Source organism: Acanthochromis polyacanthus, chromosome 4, assembly GCF_021347895.1.
Source record: "Acanthochromis polyacanthus isolate Apoly-LR-REF ecotype Palm Island chromosome 4, KAUST_Apoly_ChrSc, whole genome shotgun sequence".
Taxonomy (NCBI): Eukaryota; Metazoa; Chordata; class Actinopteri; family Pomacentridae; genus Acanthochromis; species Acanthochromis polyacanthus.
In genome coordinates, this window is record NC_067116.1 from 37158751 (window position 1) to 37181892 (window position 23142).

Below are 23142 nucleotides of genomic sequence, written 5' to 3' on the forward strand. Positions count from 1 at the left end.
TTCCCAAAAGCTGCGTTCCCCTTATTCCATTGGTAGTCCCATCTCTTTTTTTTTTTTTTTGAGCCAAATTCCGGCAGTGGACTTCTTTACACACTTCATGATGCAGTAATGATGTGAATGACATCATCAAACTGCATCATGTGATCATTTGTGCGCTGGTAAATGCCTGCAAATCCCAGCATTATTTTATCGGTTTCTATGCTAGACAAAAAAAAAACGATCGTGGTATTGACCGATATTACATTTTTATGCCAATATTGGACATCCCTAGTTTCTACACGGTGGTAGATATTTTACATTGGGTAAATATCTCAGTAACATGCTTTTATTTTGAAGGCCAGCCCCACTGAGCAATGAGACTTGGATATAAAATAGTGATTGTTATCCTGTGTTGTTAGAAGCTGTTTGCCAGGAAGGACCTTCCTTCATGGTGGAAGCTCAGTTTAAACTTAAATAAGTAATTCAGTGAAAATAAAGAAATGGAGACAGTATATGATGTTCTCGGCTTGGACTGGCTAGACTGCAGGAGTATGTTTATGTTTTTCTGCGTTTTCCTGCTGTTGGCTGATTTTTGGAAGAACAGAGTGCCGAAAAACTTCCCTCCTGGACCGTGGGCTCTGCCTTTTATTGGTGATCTGCTTCGCCTCCAGCCTTCAAGACTTCATCTGCAGTTCACAGAGGTAATAATCCATATATAACAATAATAAAAGTAATAATGATAGCAATAACAATAATGATAATGAGGAATTTCTGAATGTAGTGTATCCATTCAGAATTTTATTATCATTCATCTGTTTGTTACAATACAGAAAATTCAGACAAGACCTCATTAAAAACAAGAAATCACTGACTCAAGTGCAATAAAGTGGCCAAAAAAGAAGAAAATTTAAGAGCTTTCATTTCTCACATGCTCATACAGTATGAAATGCAAAGTCACTGTGAGACTATATGAGGCTAAAGTGCAGTGTACATTGTGAAAGAGCTGCATTTGCGTGTGTGGGTGTCTGCATTAGAGCGTGTGTACGTGTTGATCTGTCCAGATTAGTGGGACTGTTGTGCAGACGCTGGGAAATGGCGTCAGTTGTGGATCTGTTCAGTCAGTAAGAAAACTGAAGTGTATGCAGAGGTTCAGGGAACAAGGAAAACAGATGCGCTCCCTGATTTGGCTTTGCTGTATTTTTGTAGTATCTCATAGGACGTAGTAGTGGAATGAGACAGTGTACCTGGGGATAACTGCAAGGGAATTTAGAGTAGAAGAACAAACTGATTTACATCAGAATCAAAATGGCATTTTTAAAGATGCTATCATAGTCGCTATGTCAGTAGAAGCAGTCAAAATCTGAGATGAAAACATAAAACACTCACTGGTTAGTGGTTTTTAAGCAGAAGATATGTCATCTCATTGTTGGACTACAACACCAATCTGCTGTCTGTGCTCAGTTTGCAGAGAAATATGGAAACATCTTCAGTCTCCGCTTCCTTGGTGGAAGGCTTGTGGTCTTAAATGGCTACAAGCTTATGAGAGAAGCCCTGGTCCAACGAGGAGAAGACTATGTAGATCGGCCCTCTGTACCGTTATTCGAGGAATTGACTGGGAATAGAGGTGGTGTTATTTACAATTTATTTTAAACTTTCCTGGCTGATGTTTTTAATGACACCAGCAGGATCGGATTATTTCTGGTCTAATGCTGTTTTGTTTTCCCAAAAGGCATTGTGCTATCAAATGGTTATCTCTGGAAGCAGCAGAGGAGATTTGCTCTTCATACACTCAGAAACTTTGGTCTGGGCAAGAAGACTCTGGAGCTTTTCGTCCAGGAGGAGTGTCGTTATCTCACCGAGGCTTTTGCAGCTCAGCAAGGCACAGAAATTACTCTGGTTTACAATGAACTGCATTACTTTCTGTTATTTTTTTATGTTTATTACATAAAGATTGCCTTTTGCCTTCAACGTTACACATAGACGCATACACCAACACAATAGTGGATCCAAATACAGCAACAGTCATAAGTTAAAGGAACATCTCTGTTCTCTGAATTAGATCTGAAGCAACAGTTTACATAAGATTAATTATGTTATGAGGTGGATTTGCACAGATTCTTGCACTTTCCTAAATCTGTTTTCACATGGCATTCTTTTTTAACAAACCTTCTTTGTCTGATCTATATTTTCTCTTTATTTTACAGGAAAGCCTTTTAATACACAGTCACTGATGAACAGTGCTGTGTCCAACATCATCTGCTGTTTGGTGTTTGGGCATCGATTTGAGTACACTGATGAGAAGCACCAAACTATTATTCAGACCTTCAATAAGCTCATAGATTTGGAGTCAGGTGTGTGGGCACAGGTGAGTATCCTTTGTAAACAGACTACAGTATTGTACAATCATACTTTAATCAGTAGTCATCTAGAACACACATGCCAATACAGTTTTTAGTAATAGTATTGTTAAAGGACCTTCTTGAATCACCATAGTGGAGAGATTTGTGCATCCCAGCCATGTTGTCTGGTGCATACTGTAAGGTTGGGTTGGGGGTCTCATGGTACCAGGTGAGGGGCCCAGACAAAGAGCAGTTTACAAACCCATGTCAGTGCTTCTTTGTTTGAGATCATCCCACAGATGGTTCCCTACCTGTAACTGTGGGTTGACTGACTGTTTTCTGTGCTCCTGCATCAAATAGCAATTCAGAGTATCTGGCCTTCTTGGAGTACCTGGGTGGTATCCTCAAGAAGGTTCCACCTGGAGACTCTCCAAAGGTCCATGATTTACTTAGTGTTTGTATGTCAGATGCCTTGGATACTGAGGTGAGGAAATGAGCAGTCAGATGATCACTGTCCGGTGGTGAGTTGTATCCAGTGACTGGTGAGACTGCCAGATAGACCTAGGAAAGCTAGGTGAGATCTATTCCATTATGATCTTCAACTCACACCTCCAGAACAGTTTCTCTTACATTCTGGTTGAGTCTGGGGGCGTCATCTTAGTGTTCCAGGTATAAAGCCTCCATTGCTGAAGCAAGTAGTTTGAGCTGTAGCCAAGAGACTGTCTGTGTTTGTCAGGGCTGCACTATTAAAAGAGGAGGCTGTTAAGCCAATGAAGAGTTTCTTTTGGATTTTAGTAGCTCATGGAACTCCTGAGTCAGCTGACAGGTTTTGTGTAGCAAGGATGACACTAGCATTTTGTGACTGCAGAAGCAAAAACTAATTTATGGGATAAATATGGTCAAAACTATAGATAAAGTTTTTTCTGCCTCTAGGTGTTTCTGGCAAACTGTCAGATGACTCAAGTTTATATCAAAATCCATCAGGTCATAGGTGACAAATAAGTGTAACACAGGGACATACTATAGTAAGGATCTCTCCTCAAAAGCTAATGATAATATAGTAATTTTGTACCCACTAAAAGATGATTTTAACAAATTTAAAAAAAAAAGAAGTTAATGACTCCCTACCAGTCAGAGGATTTAATAACTGTTATCCTGCTCTATAGATGTACAGCACGGTACCCTGGCTGATGAAATGGCTGCCTGGACCTCATCGGAGGATATTCACTTTGCAGCAGAAGTTAATCGACTTCATAGAAATGAAGATCAAAGAACACAAAGAAACCCTCGACCCCTCATCACCAAGAGACTACATCGACTCCTTCCTCAGTGAAATGGGAAAGGTGAGAGATTGTTTTGTCTTTGTTCTTTTTGTTCTAATTGTATATTTTTACTGATTCCTGCTTCCATCTTTTGTGTCACTTACAGAATGAGGACAAAGATGCTGGTTTTGATATCAAGAATTTGTGTATTTGCACTCTTGATCTGTTTGGTGCTGGAACTGAAACTACTGCCACGACTTTACACTGGGGGCTGCTGTATATGATCTACTACCCTGACATACAGAGTGAGTATAAAAGTAATATCTGCCATGGCTGCATCTTTTGTAAGCATCTTGCTCTGACTTTTTATTGTCAGACATCTCTCACAGCTAAGTTCTGTATTGGGTAAAGAAAGTGTAGGATGAGCACACAGACTGACATTGTTTTTAATTTCACTTTGTGCAGAGAGAGTCCAGGCTGAGATAGATGCTGTGATTGGTTCATCCAGACATCCCTCCATGAGCGACAGAGAAAACATGCCCTATACTGATGCAGTCATCCATGAAATACAGAGAATGGGCAACATCGTCCCACTCAATGTGGTTCGCAGTGCAAACAGGGACACCACACTGGATAAGTACACAATCCCAAAGGTACACAACCCACATGTTAAGCATTGGTTGATGCATGTGTTTCATGTACTAGCTTAGCATTTAAATGAGATTTTTTTAGTAGTTGTTCAACTGTGATGTTCTTGATCTTTGACAGCACTCTACAACTTTGCCTCTGATAATGTTGCTTAGTAAAAGTTGCAACTTAGGCTCCACCGAAGTCCTTTGAGAGAAGTCTCGCCACTCTGCAGCCATCTTAGTAAGACCCCTACAGAGTCATTTGGGGCTGAAAAGCATCTCGACAAGACTCTAGAATATCCAAAGTTGTTTAAATCAATCCACTGGACTTTAAGACTTTAAAATACAGTGGATTGATTTAAACAACTTTGGATAACCATGACCTGGATGAATGAGAACCTACACAGACAAGACTGTAGAATATTTTCAGAAATAAAAGTTGATCTTCTGGACAAGAATGTAGACAAAGATCAAATGCAAGAAATTGCTTTTTTTTGATCAAAAGCAGCATTCAATTGAACATTCTAGAATTATGTCACAGATTAAACACAAGATTCTACAATGTTGTTATAGTTAAAAAAAAAGTTTAACCATCGACATCAGACACTACACCAACATACCTTCCTGGCTAAAACTCATAAAATAATCTCAGCATTTTTGGGCTGATGATTCCTAATTACACGCATTTTACACCTTGTATCAGAACACAATAATCCATTTTGCAGCTCTTCTGGACCTTTTACTGATGTTCGTTAGCTAATGGGGGCGGCATAGCTCACTGGGTAGAGTGGCCGTCTTGCAACCGGAGGGTTGCAGTTCGATCCCCCGGCCCGTCGTGCTCATGTCGAGGTGTCCCTGAGCAAGACACCTAACCCCTAATTGCTCCTGATGGGTCGTTGTTAGCGCCTTACATGGCAGCTCCCGCCATCAGTGTGTGAATGTGTGTGAGAATGGGTGAATGTGATGTATCATGTAAAGCGCTTTGGATAAAAACGCTATATAAATACAACCATTTACCATTTAATGGATCAGAAGTTCTTAAAGTGGCCTGTATGACGCATTCACTAGAATAAATACTGGAGATAGCTGTTTTATATATCATTTTAACAGCGTTGTTTCTTCAGGGCACCATGGTAATGGCTACACTGCACTCTGTCCTGCATGATGAGTCCATATGGGAAACTCCACATTCCTTCAACCCTCAGCACTTTCTGGACCTGGATGGTAAATTTAGGAAAAGAGAGGCGTTCCTTCCATTTTCTGCAGGTGAGTCAATATTTTTGGATTTTAAAGAGGCCAAATAACAAAAAGTAGACTACATGTCATTGATTTTCATGAAACTGCTTGAGTGACTATTTGCATTATGTGGTTATTAAGTTGTGAGAGGATTACAGTCTCTAAAGGCGTTTTTCCACTAGCAACTACTCGGCTCAGCTCGACTCGGCTCGGTTTAGGTCGTTTTCCATTTCAATTGAGTACCACCTCATCGTGGACGGAGTCGTCATAGCACGATGGCCCGACCAACGAGGTGATGATACACCTGCTGCGTGGTCTGTGGCTTTTTGTCAGATTCAAAGTAAAAGAAGAGAGTCAGAGGAAGCTGAGGGCAGCAAACTGAAATACTCAAGAGAACAGGAGAATTTGGGAGGCGATGCATCAAGACGAAGACAAGAGGATACAAACTAGACGACGTGTGGGGGTAAGCTAATGCTAGTTGGCTACAATTATCATATATCAGTTCCATATACAACCCTCGATTTTTTTTTTTTCTGTCGGACCCACTTTCGGAGGACAAAGAACCACCCCCCTATTCCCCCAATACTGAGCACTTATGAGCACTTGAATACTTATGACCATGTGATATTTCAGTTTTTCTTTTTAATAAATTTGCAAAAAATTCTACATTTCTGTTTTTTTTCTGTCAAGATGGGGTGCTGAGTGTACATTAATGAGAAATAAAATGAACTTTGTTGATTTTGGCAAATGGCTGCAATGACACAGAGAGTGAAAAATGTTAAGGGGTCTGAATACTTTCCGTACCCACTATGTGTGTGTGTGTGTGTGTGTGTGTATATATATATATATATATATATATATATATATATATATATACATATAAATATAGTGAAAACGTTTTGTTTTTCACAGTAAAGATCAGAGGTGTCAAACTCATTTTAGTTCAGGGGCCACATAAAGCCCAATCTGATCTCCTGTGGGCCCCACCAGTAAAATCACAGCACAATGACCAATAAATAACCACAACTCCAACTTTTCTCCTTTGTTGTAGTTCAAAAAAAGTACCTTCTGAAAATGTTCACTTTTACTGAACTATATTTTTACAAAACATTATGAACCTGAAAATTCTTATGGAAAACAAGTTAAATTTCAACAGTCGCATACTTTGTCTCAGTTCATCATTTACACATGCATTGTAACTGCAAGATCACAGTTTATCTACAAAAACACAAAACATTCAGTCACAGGTGTCTGGAACTGAACAATCTTGTATTTTCCTTTATGATCAAAACAACTTGTCATGGTCTACAAATTATTTTAAATTTACAGTTTCACAAATTTACAATTTCCAGTTAATGTCATTGTAGTTTTTATCCTCTGTAAAGTCGTTCCGCGGGCCACAATGGACCGTCTGGTGGGCCGGTTTTGGCCCGCGGGCCGTATGTTTGACATCGCTGGTAAAAATAATCAAAGTACATGAGCCCAGTATGTGATGGGATCAAGTACGCTGGTGTCTGAACGGCCAGCACATATACAGTCTACGGGCCAGTGCAATTTCAGTATTGTACACCGCGAAAACAGGCCGACGTTAAAGCAACAGTTCAGCTAATTAGTTCCATGTAGATTGACCTTTTCCTCCCAGCCAATCACGCCCCCCTTGACATGCCTCTGCATCCCCCAGGTGGACGCGCCCCACAATTTGAGGAACACCACTGTCATGGATGCTATTAGATATTAAAATATGTATGCTGTGTAGTGTTGTCACTCCCTGTCCAATCAGTGGCCTGCACTCTGTAGACGTCACATTATCGGCTCGACTCAGCTTGCTTGGAACTCCAGCCGAGTAGGTACTAAAATAATACCTGGTACCAGGTAATACATCCTAATGGAAAACCTCACAAACTGAGTCGAGCCGAGTCGGTGCTAATGGAAAAGCACCATATGATGGCTGAGTTTGTTTTTGAGCTGCAATAATAATCTGTGACCAAAGGGAATATCTTTAAAATGGTGTGAAAAAACTTAACAACTCTATTGTGTATTCTCAGGTAAGCGAGTGTGTCTCGGGGAACCGCTGGCCAAGATGGAGTTATTCCTCTTTTTCACTTCCCTTCTTCAGAGGTTTTCTTTCTCGCCACCTGCTGGTGAGCAGCCCAGACTGGAGTTCAAGATGCGAGGCACTCACGCTCCCAAACCTTACCGCCTCTGTGCCACACTGAGATAAATAACTATCCTCATCTGAACCATGTCTGTTTCTCAGCACATTGAATCACTGTTTAAATACATTTATCTTGTAATCTTAATAAAGTAAATGCTTCTAAATTGTTCTTTGTTTGTAGTGTAGGTAAAACATCATTTTGAAGCATTTCTCTTCTTCTCAACCTTATCAATAAAATCTTCCACATTATTTAGATAATCTACTGTGCTCAAATATGAAATAAATCCTGCAAACATTCATGTTTTTAACAGAATTCACTGCTCACTACATTACTTCATTACTTTTCACTGCTGCAAAAACAAACTCAGTTGAAAGCTCATACATTATCCATTTTTTTTGTATCTTACTCAGACCTAAAGACTTAAATTTCTGATATGGTCAATAATAATCCCATAAGGCAAACTTGACAACCATACAAAACAAGCCAGTGGGCAAAAAGTTTTGTGTTGACTGTTGCACCATAAATAAATCTCTTGCACTCCCCTTTAGGAGAGATTCTGGATAAATTTTGCTTTTCTGCATATTAAAATAGATTAAATTACCAAGCAACTTGTTCGTGTTTTATTTTTCAGGTAATACGACTCATGGCAGTTTTACCATGATGTTGCATACTTCCTTTGTCAGACTTGTTGGAACCTGATGTTTGTGCAAAAAATCAAGTTGAGCTGTAGTTCATGCTTCTCATTCAGTCTGCTGTGTGTTAAAGTTCATACTGTAGCTTTAGTCCAGTGTTTGGCAAATGGAGCATAAGTCACTCTCAGTGCTGTTTGTCAGGTACAGAAAGTGATATGTTATCAGCAAACCTCTGGATTTTCCCTGTGAAGCTTCCTTTAAGCTTCAGTCAATTCCATCCGTTTTCAGTACAAAAAATCGCTAATATTCTATTTTTAAATAAAAAAAATTACGAAAAATACAGGGACTATTGGACGCACATCGCGAGGTGCATTTCCTTGAAAACGACCGATTCGTGGATTATATACCGACTTCAGGACATGTTTTGGACAAAATAGTTTACTGGCTTGTGTTGCCTGGATGTAAAAAGGTTGGATTATGGCCGTTTTTTGTGGAATCTTTTTTTCTGTGTGTAATAATGAACCCGGAAATGTGAGTCGCGCTGTGTGCGTTGAAGCCGTGTATAGAGAACGGATGGGTGAATATTTGTTTTTGTCGGACAAATGTGTTTTTCTCACCCGCTGTGGTAATCACATCTGAAAGTAGTTTATAGCGGCGGATTCATGAGAATCTAAGCTTTCCATCGGCGTATTGTGTTTGTATAATCGGGTTTGCAGCCGTCGGACATTCTTGAAATTCCTATGCAAATTAGTAGGTGTACCGCCGGCGGGACACCTACGACGCACTGAAGCGTAAAGGGTTAAAGTTAGAGATGGAAAATAGCTAGTGAAAGAAAATCTGAAAAACAAAGACACCTTGACCAGTGATAGAAGTATTCAGAGCCTTCATTTCACCACACTAAAATAATCATAAAACCAATTAACAACCTCCATATTAAAAAAAAATACAACAAACAAAAACCAAGCCGGACACGTGGACTTCTTTGGCTTTCTTGAATGAAAAATAATGTAACTTCTGTACACATTTTTGCTATGTCTCAGACTAAGCAACAGAGAATGTCTGACACCTTTCTGCACTATACTACTTTTTCTTTTCTTAATTTTTGAGTTTCCTTTTGAATAAATGACGACATTTCCACCACAAAATTGGTACAGAAAAGAAACGAATTAGCCCGTATACCTCAAAAGGAAGTTTACTATTTTTTAGCAACACATAAACTCTGAAAACCTAAATGCATATTCCATTATATTTTGAACTGCCACTCCGTTCCTGAATTACCTGTTTTCTTTTTACATAACTACATTTACACTTATAAATTGGCACAGAAAAGCTTTATAGTCTACTTTATAATCTACTTTATTTAGAATTTTGTGTTTTTCTTTGCAAAAATAAAAACATTTCCAGCATACATGATGCAGAACGGGAACAAATAGGTGATCACTAAATCAATCAATTATATTTGTCATCTTTTCCGAGCCACACTCCAGTGTTTTATATAAATCCCATGTCAGTCAGGTTAGGTAACATGCAGCAGTTCCAAAGTCCTCTTTCCCACATTTTACCTTTACCTGCACTGACTTCTGCTCAGTGTTGGAAGCTGCAGTCAAAGCAGAGACATGGAGCATGGAGTTTGCCAGCCACTCCTGTGTTTTACATAAATCCCATGCCAAGTATGCATTATGAATGCTGGACTTAACAGGTTATTTACTTGTTGCAGAAATTTTTGTTGTTTATTTTCACTTTGATAGTGCTGTTTCGTGCCCAAATATAAGTTCTTCTGTCCCTGGAGAGCAAAAGTCAAACAGGTTAGGTAACGTAGCAGTTCCAAAGTCCGGTTTTCTTAGTTTTACCTTTACCTTGTTTTCCTGAGCTGACTTCTGCTCAGTGTTGGAAGCTGCAGTCAAGGCAGAGACATGGAGCAGATACTCAATGTTCTCGGTTTGGAGTGGATGGACACCAGGAGCATTTTAATATTTCTCTGCGTTTTTCTGCTCTTGGCTGACATTTGGAAGTACAGAGTGCCGAGAAACTTTCCCCCCGGTCCCTGGGCTCTTCCTTTCATTGGTGACCTGCTTCGCATCAAACCATCAAAGATTCACCTCCAGTTCACAGAGGTAGGAGCACGCACACTGAAATAAATGTATGTTTATGTTTAGATATCTTCAGAAAAGCTACAACTGAAGACAACATTTCAAAGCTACTTTTCGAGAAGTTCAGACAAGGTCTGCAGTGTAAACAATGCTGCCACGCCAAAACATGAGCAGTCTAACCAGTGTGCAGGGTGTTTTACGGTACGCCTCTATATCAAGCATTACGGTAAGGACATGAAGAGACTGATTTCAAAATAAAAGCGACCTTCTAGTGAACCTGATTTCACAATAAGCCAGTCTGACGGTAATTCATGAGTGAATAATTTATTATTTAATCAACATTGAATAATCCGGAGTGAGATGAAAAATAAGAAAACAATATTCTGATCACCAGTATAATGTAAACACCAAGGGCGTAGGTTTGGTCTCAACATTGGTCGGGACGATACAACAGCATAACCTGCATGTACACTTTTTGCTGGGGACGGGACATTAATAAGACCAAACAGATTGGGTGAACGGGGGTCAGGGCTACATTTCTCACGAATATGAACCTAATTAATTGATAAGCTAATTGGTCTCTCTTTCATCTTCTTCTTCCTTATTTTCATCTCTAAAGTGCATCAGTGGGTTGAGTAATTATGGAAAAAAATCTAAATCGGGATAAATTGAACTTTTTACCTCGATCATATTAATGTAGATTATCTGAAAAAATGTCTGCATAGGCTGCAAATAAAAATATTTTTGAATAAATAATATAGAAAATAAATACATTTTAATTAATAAATAAATGCACTAATAGGTATTTGGTTTCAAAAGTGTAAAGTCACAACATGCTCTAGCCTTCTTTCCTTCTAAACCAGGCCGTTTACAAGAAGAAAAGCAGCAGCATGTGTTTCTTTTTTTTTTTTTTGACTGTCAACACTTTCCTGTGAAACACAGACTGGGACCTCTCTCTAAGCAGCTTCTTGCTCACGTTTTTCTGGTTCTGGTTCGGGGGGGGCGGGGGGGGGGTCAAGTCATCAGCCAATCAAACGCACCTTTGATTGGACCGGCACATTCAGCAAGTGAAAAGGGGTAAATGTAAGTCTGAACCTGGTCTGAACATAATGAAAATAATTCACTTAATAATGGTAGGGTCAATTCTATCCTTACAACATATGGGAAGACAATCAAAATTACCTATATAACTGAACTCATTATATAATGCAAATAAGGTTGCTTTCCACCACATGATGGTATTGCTAGTCTGAGTGAGCAGTCCCTCCCACCCCCCCAACTGTAAACAGCCTGGGCCAAGCTCTGCCTCCCCTTCCTGAGGTGTTGCGCAGTTTACCAGAACTTCCTTGTGGCTCAACAAAAATCCTTCTCCATAGCCCCTCTGAACTCCTCCCACATCTGAGTTTTATGAGATGTTTACATTAAGAAACTTTCATTCTCACCAGTGTCAAAGAAAGCAGCCAAAGACTAAGCATGAAAAAGTTGCCTACATGGGACCAGTAAATTTTTGAAATGCAACACCAATCTGTGGTTTGTTTTTCAGCTTGCTGAGAAATATGGCAACATTTTCACCATCCGTCTCTTTGGTGGAAGGATTGTGGTCCTTAATGGTTACAAGCTTGTGAAAGAAGCACTGGTCCATCGAGGAGAAAACTTCACAGATCGTCCTTCCATACCAGTGTTCGCTGAATTGTTTGGGAATAATGGTGGTGTTTTTGCATTTTGTTTCAAAAGTTGCTAGCTGGTGTTTTTACAAAGACCTGCAGCATCTGATTACTTCTGGTCTAATGTTGTTTTGTTTTTCCAAAAGGCATTGGTGTATCAAATGGCCATCCATGGAAGCAGCAGAGGAGATTTGCTCTTCATACACTCAGAAACTTTGGTCTGGGAAAGAAAACTCTGGAGCTATTCATTCAGGAGGAGTGTCGGTATCTCGCAGAGGCTTTCGCAGATGACCAAGGTACAATAAATCACTTTTGTTTTGCAGTGACTTCTCAATATTGTTTAATTATTTCAGAACAAGCTTGTCATGTTGCAACATTGAGACTGTTTCTAGAGGTCTAAGCTTCTGTGTCTGATTAATATTTTGTCTTTATTTCGCAGGGAAGCCCTTTAATGCCCAGTCAATGATAAACAATGCTGTGTCCAACATCATCTGCTGTTTGGTGTTTGGGCATCGATTTGAGTACACTGATAAGCAGTTTGAGTCTATTATTAAGAAAATCAACGAGTTACTGTACATACAGGGAAGTGTGTGGGCACAGGTAAGTCTCCTTAGTAAACATTCAACAGCTGTGATTCATATACTCTCCCCTCAAAGTGTTGGAACAGTGTGGCCAATTCCTCGATTTTTTTCTGTTGACTGAAAACATTTGACATCAAACGATGAACATGAGACAAGAGATCAACATTTCAGCTTTTATTTCCAGTTATTTACGTCTAGATCTGATATACAACTGAGAAAATAGCACCTTTTGTTTGAACCCATCCATTTTTCATGTGAGCAAAAGTATTGGAACATGTGATTATTCAAACAATAAGTAGCACTCAGTGTCTATTTTCAGTTTCAGATTTGGCTTTTGCCTGTGCAGACTGCATATATAGTTAGAGGTGAAAGCTGGCAATGGGTGAAAAACAAGCGATTGTGAAGCTGAGAGAAGATGGAAAATCAATCAGAGCTGTTACACAAACATTGTTCATTGCCTGTACAAGCATTTAGAATGTTCTGAAGAAGAAAGAAACCACTGGTGTAGTAAGTGTCCGCCAGTCTAGCCTTCTTTAACCCTTGCCTCAGGTTAAATCTGGTCCAGCTCTCCGTTTAAAGGGTTAGATTCTATCTGCCTATTAGCATTCCACCTAACAGGATTCAGCAGAATAATTAAGCTGGAGTCGAGGGATACTCGCCTAGGTTCTAACTGCCTTACATCCAAACGTCTCACCCCTCTTATCTGATAAATACTATCCCACTAAGCAGCCCTTCTAAGTAGTAGATATTGATTTATCAATCACGTTCGTTAATGGCAGCTCCCCTCTAAGGACTGCATGCACTTGGTGCTATTCCTAGGTTCGTTTTAGAGGTTTGGAAAAAACTAACCTCAGGGGTAATGTTTAAACACTCACAAATTGGACTAAGTAACCTTTAAGAACCTTTAGATAGAATGCACACAATCATCTTAACTTTTTACCACTATGCAGAATCAGTGGTTTATAATAATTTCATTCGGCTTTTCTTTAAATGCAATATAGCGTTTTATTAAGCAAAATTAGCAGGGGCACAGCATCAATTCATGATTAAACAATTAATTATCCCTGACTAAAAATTATTAAACTAAAGTAACTAAATTGAGCGTACCTGACAATCTTCTCTAATTAGTAAGTTTAGGAGAGAGAGCGGACAGCGTGGCCACTACTGTACCACCCAATCTTGACTTGCGTCTGGGAGGAGTCCTCAGTTGTCCAGAGGACTCGGTATGATGTCTTCTTGGCGGACAGAAGGATTTCTTCCCTCAGCAGGGGGAGCGGAGGAGTCCCGTAAGCCCATCGTGGTCTGACAGTTATCTCTGGAAGCGACTGGAACGTTAGTGCTTACGCCCCAGCTGTCTTCTCTGTTGGATGGTGGTGATGGAGAACCCTCGTCTGTTCAGGCTGTCGTGGGTCACTGGTTCTCCCAGCCCCGGGGAGGGGAACAGCCCAGTGCTGTTGCCTCCTTTGCCTCTCTGGTTGTGGTCGGTTCTTCCTTCTATTGGTCTCTTCTGGATAACTGCAGAACCTCTTAGGACTCTCCGTTTAGCAGAGTGTGGTCCTCGCTTGTTGAACAAAGTCAGAAAAGGACTTTGCTTCCAACGATGTCCTCAGCGATCTCTGGAGCCTAAGTCCTGCGTCGTCTTCCCGTCTCTAGGGCAATAGATGCGGCGAAGAATCTTCAGAACTCCGGCCAAGTTTCCTTTGCAGCTCTTCTGGCAGCTCCAGCGAACGTCTCCCGTATAATGTCTCTGTGCTCCCGTTTTTATACTCTCTCTCCCACACACCTTTCTGGCTAGGTATGCCCCTAACACCGTCTAACTCATGGAATCAACTTGTTATCACATACATCAGTCATACAGAAGTCATGGTTTTACAGCAAATACACAGTATCCACATTCCATTGCTAACACACGCACATTTCAACAGGCCCTCCTGGGTTTTCCCCAAACTTCCCTTTTTCTGAGGAGGTTGTTGTGTCATAGTGACTGCTTGTGTCATGATGACTGCTGTTTTCTACACTTCTGCTTTCTTAAGGCCTGCACACACAGAGAGCTTAAACAGAGCTTACTTTACAGAGAATCTTTCTTCAAGCCATTCTCTTTGGTCTAAACATAATAAATCATCTGAATCATCTCTTCAATCAAATCAACACTTCTAAAAATATACATATATCAGCAAGCATAATCATATGGTTAACTTATATTGTTTCTTTATGTGATCTTTATTTGTCTGCATCAAAACCTTGGTTAACTTTAAGGCTTAAGTGGGCCTGAGTGCTTTCTGAGACCTCAACATCTGCATCTTACTTGACATAAGTAACAGGCACCGAGGGATAGACCAAAGAAAACAGCAGTATTTGACAGAAGAAACATTGTGAGAGATCTGTAAAGAAAGAGCCTAAAATAACCGTTAGTGACAACGACAACCTCCAGAGGGCAGGAGTGAAGGTATCACAATCTACTGTTTGCAGAAGACTTGATGAACAAAAGTACAGAGGCGACAACAGAAGATGCATACCATTCATTAGCAAGAAGAATAGGAACACCAGGCTGGAGTTTGCCAAAGAGTATAGATATGAGCCTCAAAACAATTTTGGGCCAAAGTTTTATGAACTGATGAGACAAAGATGAACCTTTACAAAACTGATGGAGAATTCTAAAGTTTGGAGAAAGAAAGGATCTGCTTATGATCCCAAAGGGACAAACTCATCTGTGAAACACAGTGGAGGTCATGTCATGCCTTGGGCTTGCATCTCTTATCCTAGGACAGGTTCAATAATCTTCCTTAATGATGGAACACATGATGGCAGCCACAAAATGAGTTCAGAAGTCTACAGAAACATTTTGTCTGTAGACAAAAAGTCTCCAATTTAAAGAAAGATGTAACTGAATTGATTGGGAGATCCTTCATCGTGCAGCAAGATAATGACGCAAAACACACTGCCAAAACAACAAAGGAGTTCATCAGAGGCAAGAAGTGGAAGGTTTTAGACTGACTAAGTCAATGTCCGGACCCAATAGAGCTGCATTTTACCTGCTAAAGAGGAGACTGAAGGGAGTAACATCCCAAAACAAACATCAATTGTAAGAGGCCATGGTGAAAGCCTGGAAAAGCATCACAAAAAAAAAAGTGTTTGATGATGTCAGTGGGTCACAGGCTTGATGCAGTTATTGCAAGCAAAGGATTTGCAACCGAATATTAATTCTTATTCTCTTTAATCTATTTGAAGTCTGTATGGACCAGTACTACACAAAAAATTTCTTCTAAGTTGTGTATCAGATCCAGATGGAAATACCTGGAAATAGAAGCTGAAATGTTGATCTCTTGTCTCAGATTCATCGTTTGATGTCAAACCCAAATATTTTCAGTCTGCAGAAAAATAAAGGAAATTGGCCTCACTGTTCCAACACTTTTGGAGTGGAGTGTCATGTTAATTATCAAACCAAGACAACTCTTAAATGGTTAATAAATGGATCACAATGACATGCAGTAATATGAATATGAAAAAACTAATGCCAATATGGTAAATCTTTACCCACTTGAAATAATTTAACTCAATAGAAATGCAATAACTGTTCACTGCCTATCCCAAATCTATCTGTAGATTTACAACATGGTACCCTGGCTGATGAAATGGCTGCCTGGACCTCATCAGAGGATGTTCACTTTGGTGCAGAACCTATTTGACTTTGTTCAAATCAAGATCAAAGAACACAGAGAAACCCTCGATCCCTCATCACCAAGAGACTACATCGACTCCTTCCTTATTGAAATGGGAGAGGTGAGAGATTGTTTTGTCTTTGTTCTTTTTGTTCTTCTAACTGTATATTTTAACTGATTTCTGCTTCCATCTCTTGTGCCACTTATAGAATGAGGACAAAGATGCCGGTTTTGATCTCAACAATTTGTGTTACTGCACTCTTGATCTGTTTGTTGCTGGAACTGAAACTACTACCACTACTTTACACTGGGGGCTGCTGTACATGATCCACTACCCTGACATACAGAGTGAGTGTATGACTAGTATGTCCCATGTTTACATCTTGTAAAAGCGTCTTGCTTTGACATTTTATTGTCACAAATTAGTCTTGTACGTATTGATAGAGAAGGTGTGTGATGTGTGATTTCCCCCCTCAGTCATCTTCTCAGCAGACAGATTGATGTTTTTACTTTCACTTTTTACAGAGAGAGTCCAGGCTGAGATAGATGCTGTGATTGGTTCATCCAGACAGCCCTCCATGACTGACAGAGAAAACATGCCCTATACTGATGCAGTCATCCATGAGATTCAGAGAATGGGCAACATCCTCCCACTCAATGGGGCCCGCATGACGACCAAGGACACCACGCTGGATAAGTACACAATCCCAAAGGTACACAATCCAGATGTTACAGAGACTTATTCAGTGTGAGTGTTTTGCTTGTTGTTTGTTTTCAGAAGTCAGCTTGTCTGTCAGTGCAGCTATAAATGAAGTACTTTTGGGTTATTGACTCAAAAACACCTTTTTCTGACTGGTGCAATTTATTCTAGACATACCATTGTAGAATCCTTTTGTCGTGGTGTGACTCTACATGCAAACAACATACACTGTACGAGTTCAAAATGGAATCAGATGTTCGACAACGCCACCCTGAGAATTTCGCCCAGAGAATTATCCTCCTCTAACACTTGGAGGCACACAAGTTCATTTACTCATCAGGTTTGAGACGTGTGTCCAAATTAAAAGATTTTATTTTAATACAATTATCTACAAACATATTAATACAGACTAACACCATTCACAGTAGGGCCAAAGGAAAGGAAACAAAAGAAATCAAATCAGTTGCTGGCCGCCAGGTGGATGGCTCCAGTGAAGGTGAAGGGAGTACTCCAAAATAATATGAAAACACCCCAAGCACATGTGACATACACTCGTGAGGTGAACCAATTCCTCAGGACCACAACTCATCACTGCCGTAATTTCTGCCACGGATTTTTTCAAAATTTCCGCTGTCGGAAAAGACAAAGCAACTGAGCAGCCTTGGTGGAGCACTGCACCCTCTGAGTGCTTTTCCTGTTTTCAAACTGCGAATCTTAAATCATACTTGTCATCTATATTCAGGGATGATGTTCATCAACATTCTCGAATCCTGACTGGAATCTTGTTTTGATCTGTGACATTGTAGAATCTTGTCTGGAATCTTGCTTTCAAGTGACGAAAACATTCTGGAATCTTGCTTTTTATATGTGATAAACATTTTAGAATTGCAACCAGAATTTTTCTTTTGACTTGTGACAATGTTGTAGAGACTTGTGACAGTATTTTAGAATCTTGCCCAGAATCTTGCTTTCAGTCTGTGTCAATCAAGCATCTTGCATTTTACCCGTAGCTAACTGTCAACAGCTACTTACCAACATTCTACAATCATGTCTAGAATCTTGCTTTTGATCTGACAGCATTTAGAATGAATCTCTTTGAGAATCTCGCTTTCAAATGATGACAACATTGTAGAATCTTGTTGTTCATCTAATGACAACGTTCTAGAATCTTGTGTAAAACCTCAAAAGCAACCATTTCACTTTGGTGCACCTAAGCTACCAGTTAACAGGTTTCTTGCAGTGGTCTTAGTGAGCTTCCTCCATCTGCTGATAGAGCTTGATCAAAAGTTGTTAAATTGTATTTTTAATTAAAGCATGTGTGACAAACCAAATACAACAGAGGCATCTGTTTAATTAAGCTATTTAATTTGTGTATTTTTTCAGGGCACCATGATCCTTGCAACACTGAATTCAGTCCTACATGATGAGTCGATGTGGGAAACTCCACACTCCTTCAACCCTCAGCATTTTCTAGACCAGGATGGGAAATTTAGGAAGAGAGAGGCCTTCCTTCCTTTTTCTGCAGGTTAGTCAGTAGTTTTAATCCTGTTGCAATTCCTTCTTAGCCAATGGTTTTAAGGGGATGACAATGGTGAAAATGATTCTGTATCATTATTTATCTTAGTCACTGTGTACATTACTTATTTTATTAGGTTAGTAAGGATCTGTGTTGGAAGGGGAATCAGTGGTTCAGAAGTTTGTCCAAGAAATACAGTAATCATCTATGATCTAAATAGATGTCTTGTAAATAGTGAGATTGAAACTCACCTGTTGTATTGTGTATTCTCAGGTAAGCGGGTGTGTCTTGGCGAAGCTCTGGCCAGGATGGAGTTATTCCTCTTTTTCACCGCCTTCCTTCAGAGATTTTCATTCTCTGCGCCTCCTGGAGAGAAACCCAGTCTGGAGTTCAAGTTGGGACTCACTCATTGTCCTAAACCTTACCGCCTGTGTGCCACACCAAGATAAACAACTAACTATCACACTGAACCACTGTGTGGAACTACATTTACCTTGTAAGGGATATCAGGGAATATCTACTACATTATTCTTTTTCTGTTGTGTGGGTAAAACATAATTTTGAATAATTTTTCATCTCTATAATACGTAAGACTTTCCAATAAACCATTGTACTAGTACATTATTAAAATAATCTTGTGTGTTCAACAAAGCAAACAATAAATCAATAAATAAATCTCAAACATGTCCACACAGTTTTGTTTTAAACAATCCCTGGGAGCCACATTCATACTGTCCTTTCCACATTGATTTTGTCATATTTGCAAAACTTGATGTGTGTGTCCATCAGTTCAATGTAAATTTGATTCATGCTTCTTATGTAGACTGCTTTGTGTTAAAGTTCATGCTGTGGTTTTAGACTAAGGTGTGGCAGGTGAAACAGTGCAGCCACTCTCAATGCTGTTTAACAGTTTGTGATTTTATGATTGTTTGTTAAAATTGTATGTATAAAAATTTATGAGAATGTTTAAAACGGTTAAATGATTTTACTTCATTTATTTTGGAAAAGGAAATGCTAAATCTTTCTAGAGAAATGTTTGTGGTCACGAGTGCACTTTACTTCAGGTTAATTGGCTCACGTGAAGGGCATCCAGTTACGGCACGTGCGTGTATAAGGTGTGTGTGCGCGCTCGCGCGCGTGCATGTGGATGAGAGCGGAGAGGGGCCTTCAGGAGTGGATCGTCTTAGCGGAGTTTTCCAGATGTTTTAGCACTAAAGTGTAGTAACGTGAGTCTACAGATTATTAGTAAGGTAATCTGCAAAAACCGGAACTTTAGTAAAAAGTTTTGAGGTGTGGAACTGTATTGACTGCTCTTTGGAGAATTGAGTAGCGATTAACAGACAGGGACGTTGCGCTGCAGCTAGCTACACAGCTTGTTCGAGTGGCTTCGTCTGGACTGTTTCTTGGGATTGTTTTCGGCCTGAAAACAAGAAAACAGTAGTGATTGCTGGACAATTGAGTAGCGATTAACAGACACGGACGGCAATTAGCTAGCACAGCTGATTCGAGGGGCTTTGTCTGCACTGTTTTGGGATCGTTTTCGGCCTGAAAACAAGAAGCAGCTATCAGATAGCGCTCTGAGCCAATCTGGGTGCTCAGAGTTCCTCGGGCAACGCTGGAGACCCACTGGACGTCACACCTTCACCTGCATCCTGCTTCTTTGCTCTCCATCTGATGCTCTTTGGATCACACACTCAGTCACCACTGGAGAGGTACTACCTGGATTTTGTCGTTTTCACTCGTTGGAGAAGTGAGTACTGATTTCAACAAGCTGAAGTGAAACAGGCCTGTGGTTTATTTTGTTTGTTTTGTTGTTGTTGTTTGCTGGCTTAGTATAGAGAGTTGTGTTTATTGTTTAAAAGTTCAAAGTGTGAGGTGAACTGCATACATTTGAAAGGAAAATTCTTGTTTAAAATAATAGTTTTTTTATTAAAATAAGGCATTATTTGTGTACTTTGATACTGTTTGTTTGTTATTGTTGTTTATAAAGAAATAGCACAAAGTTAAAGGTCCTTTAAAAGTAATTACTCAAAACTAATATTACATTGAATTAACCTGAGCTACTCTACAAAAGTAAAGCCCCTTTCTACCTATTTAACTGGTAGATGGGCTACAAAAGGATTTCTCTGAGGTTTCAGATCATTTGTCATATTAATGTATGGCACCAAATTGAAACCTCTTACACAGAAAAACAGCCCCCCCAGTCAGGCAGCGTTAAAGTGATGGAATATTACTTCTGAAAATGAGCCAACCTCATTCTTGTCTCTCAAGACAAGTGAAAGAAAATCACAAAAACTAAAGTAGCTTGTGAAACTCTGTCTCTTACTGAATCACCGTCTGGATCCAGGAATTTTTTGAAGGTCGAAGGACAATTGAGAGATGGCCGCCAGAGAGCTTCAAAAAATTCCTGGATCCAGACGGTGATTCGGATCACCTCCAAAATCTAATCGATTCTTATTCTTGCTCTTCCGGACATCCTGTAAAAATTTGGTGAAAATCCATCTATGACTTTTTGAGTTATGCTGTTAACAGACAAACAGACACACACACACGGACAGACAAACGGCATGGCGGAGGTATGCGCTCTCCGAGTGCTTTTCTAGTTTACACATGCATTGTAACTGCCAGATCACTGTTTATCTACAAAAACACAAAACATTCAGTCACAGGTGTCTGGAACTGAACAATCTTGTATTTTCCTTTATGATCAAAACAACTTGTCATGGTCTACAAATTATTTTAAATTTACAGTTTCACAAATTTACAATTTCCAGTTAATGTCATTGTAGTTTTTATCCTCTGTAAAGTCGTTCCGCGGACCACAATGGACCGTCTGGTGGGCCGGTTTTGGCCCGCGGGCCGTATGTTTGACATCGCTGGTAAAAATAATCAAAGTACATGAGCCCAGTATGTGATGTGATCAAGTACGCTGGTGTCTGAACGGCCAGCACATATACAGTCTATGGGCCAGTGCAATTTCAGTATTGTACACCGCGAAAACAGGCCGACATTAAAGCAACAGTTCAGCTAATTAGTTCCATGTAGATTGACCTTTTCCTCCCAGCCAATCACGCCCCCCTTGACATGCCTCTGCATCCCCCAGGTGGACGCGCCCCACAATTTGAGGAACACCACTGTCATGGATGCTATTAGATATTAAAATATGTATGCTGTGTAGTGTTGTCACTCCCTGTCCAATCAGTGGCCTGCACTCTGTAGACGTCACATTATCGGCTCGACTCAGCTTGCTTGGAACTCCAGCCGAGTAGGTACTAAAATAATACCTGGTACCAGGTAATACATCCTAATGGAAAACCTCACAAACTGAGTCGAGCCGAGTCGGTGCTAATGGAAAAGCACCATATGATGGCTGAGTTTGTTTTTGAGCTGCAATAATAATCTGTGACCAAAGGGAATATCTTTAAAATGGTGTGAAAAAACTTAACAACTCTATTGTGTATTCTCAGGTAAGCGAGTGTGTCTCGGGGAACCGCTGGCCAAGATGGAGTTATTCCTCTTTTTCACTTCCCTTCTTCAGAGGTTTTCTTTCTCGCCACCTGCTGGTGAGCAGCCCAGACTGGAGTTCAAGATGCGAGGCACTCACGCTCCCAAACCTTACCGCCTCTGTGCCACACTGAGATAAATAACTATCCTCATCTGAACCATGTCTGTTTCTCAGCACATTGAATCACTGTTTAAATACATTTATCTTGTAATCTTAATAAAGTAAATGCTTCTAAATTGTTCTTTGTTTGTAGTGTAGGTAAAACATCATTTTGAAGCATTTCTCTTCTTCTCAACCTTATCAATAAAATCTTCCACATTATTTAGATAATCTACTGTGCTCAAATATGAAATAAATCCTGCAAACATTCATGTTTTTAACAGAATTCACTGCTCACTACATTACTTCATTACTTTTCACTGCTGCAAAAACAAACTCAGTTGAAAGCTCATACATTATCCATTTTTTTTGTATCTTACTCAGACCTAAAGACTTAAATTTCTGATATGGTCAATAATAATCCCATAAGGCAAACTTGACAACCATACAAAACAAGCCAGTGGGCAAAAAGTTTTGTGTTGACTGTTGCACCATAAATAAATCTCTTGCACTCCCCTTTAGGAGAGATTCTGGATAAATTTTGCTTTTCTGCATATTAAAATAGATTAAATTACCAAGCAACTTGTTCGTGTTTTATTTTTCAGGTAATACGACTCATGGCAGTTTTACCATGATGTTGCATACTTCCTTTGTCAGACTTGTTAGAACCTGATGTTTGTGCAAAAAATCAAGTTGAGCTGTAGTTCATGCTTCTCATTCAGTCTGCTGTGTGTTAAAGTTCATACTGTAGCTTTAGTCCAGTGTTTGGCAAATGGAGCATAAGTAACTCTCAGTGCTGTTTGTCAGGTACGGAAAGTGTGATATGTTATCAGCAAACCTCTGGATTTTCCCTGTGAAGCTTTTAAAGTTAGAGATGGAAAATAGCTAGTGAAAGAAAATCAGAAAATCAAAGACACCTTGACCAGTGATAGAAGTATTCAGAACCTTCATTTCACCACACTAAAATAATCATAAAACCAATTAACAACCTCCATATTAAAAAAAAATACAACAAACAAAAACCAAGCCGGACACGTGGACTTCTTTGGCTTTCTTGAATGAAAAATAATGTAACTTCTGTACACATTTTTGCTA

The 23142-nt window shown here is 39.7% G+C and overlaps 1 protein-coding gene across 16 annotated transcripts in view; it reads left to right on the forward strand.

The window, feature by feature from the left end:
* LOC110947120 (cytochrome P450 2J4-like) overlaps positions 1-23142 on the forward strand; it is a 74655-nt gene that overhangs the window by 44041 nt on the left and 7472 nt on the right. For 2 of the 16 annotated variants that reach the window (XM_051947105.1, XM_051947106.1), the window contains exons 7-9: positions 16753-16940; positions 18311-18452; positions 18717-19265. In XM_051947105.1, the coding sequence (XP_051803065.1) occupies positions 16753-16940; positions 18311-18452; positions 18717-18892 (506 nt within the window). In that variant the 3' untranslated portion in view covers positions 18893-19265. Of the gene's footprint in view, positions 1-402; positions 681-1440; positions 1604-1708; positions 1859-2183; positions 2345-3484; positions 3662-3746; positions 3886-4045; positions 4234-5333; positions 5476-7490; positions 8210-9858; positions 10348-11866; positions 12030-12133; positions 12284-12426; positions 12588-16171; positions 16349-16436; positions 16576-16752; positions 16941-18310; positions 18453-18716; positions 19266-21910; positions 22630-23142 lie in introns of those variants that run through there. The other 14 variants (XM_051947120.1, XM_051947109.1, XM_051947097.1 and 11 more) reach the window with 14 other exon arrangements.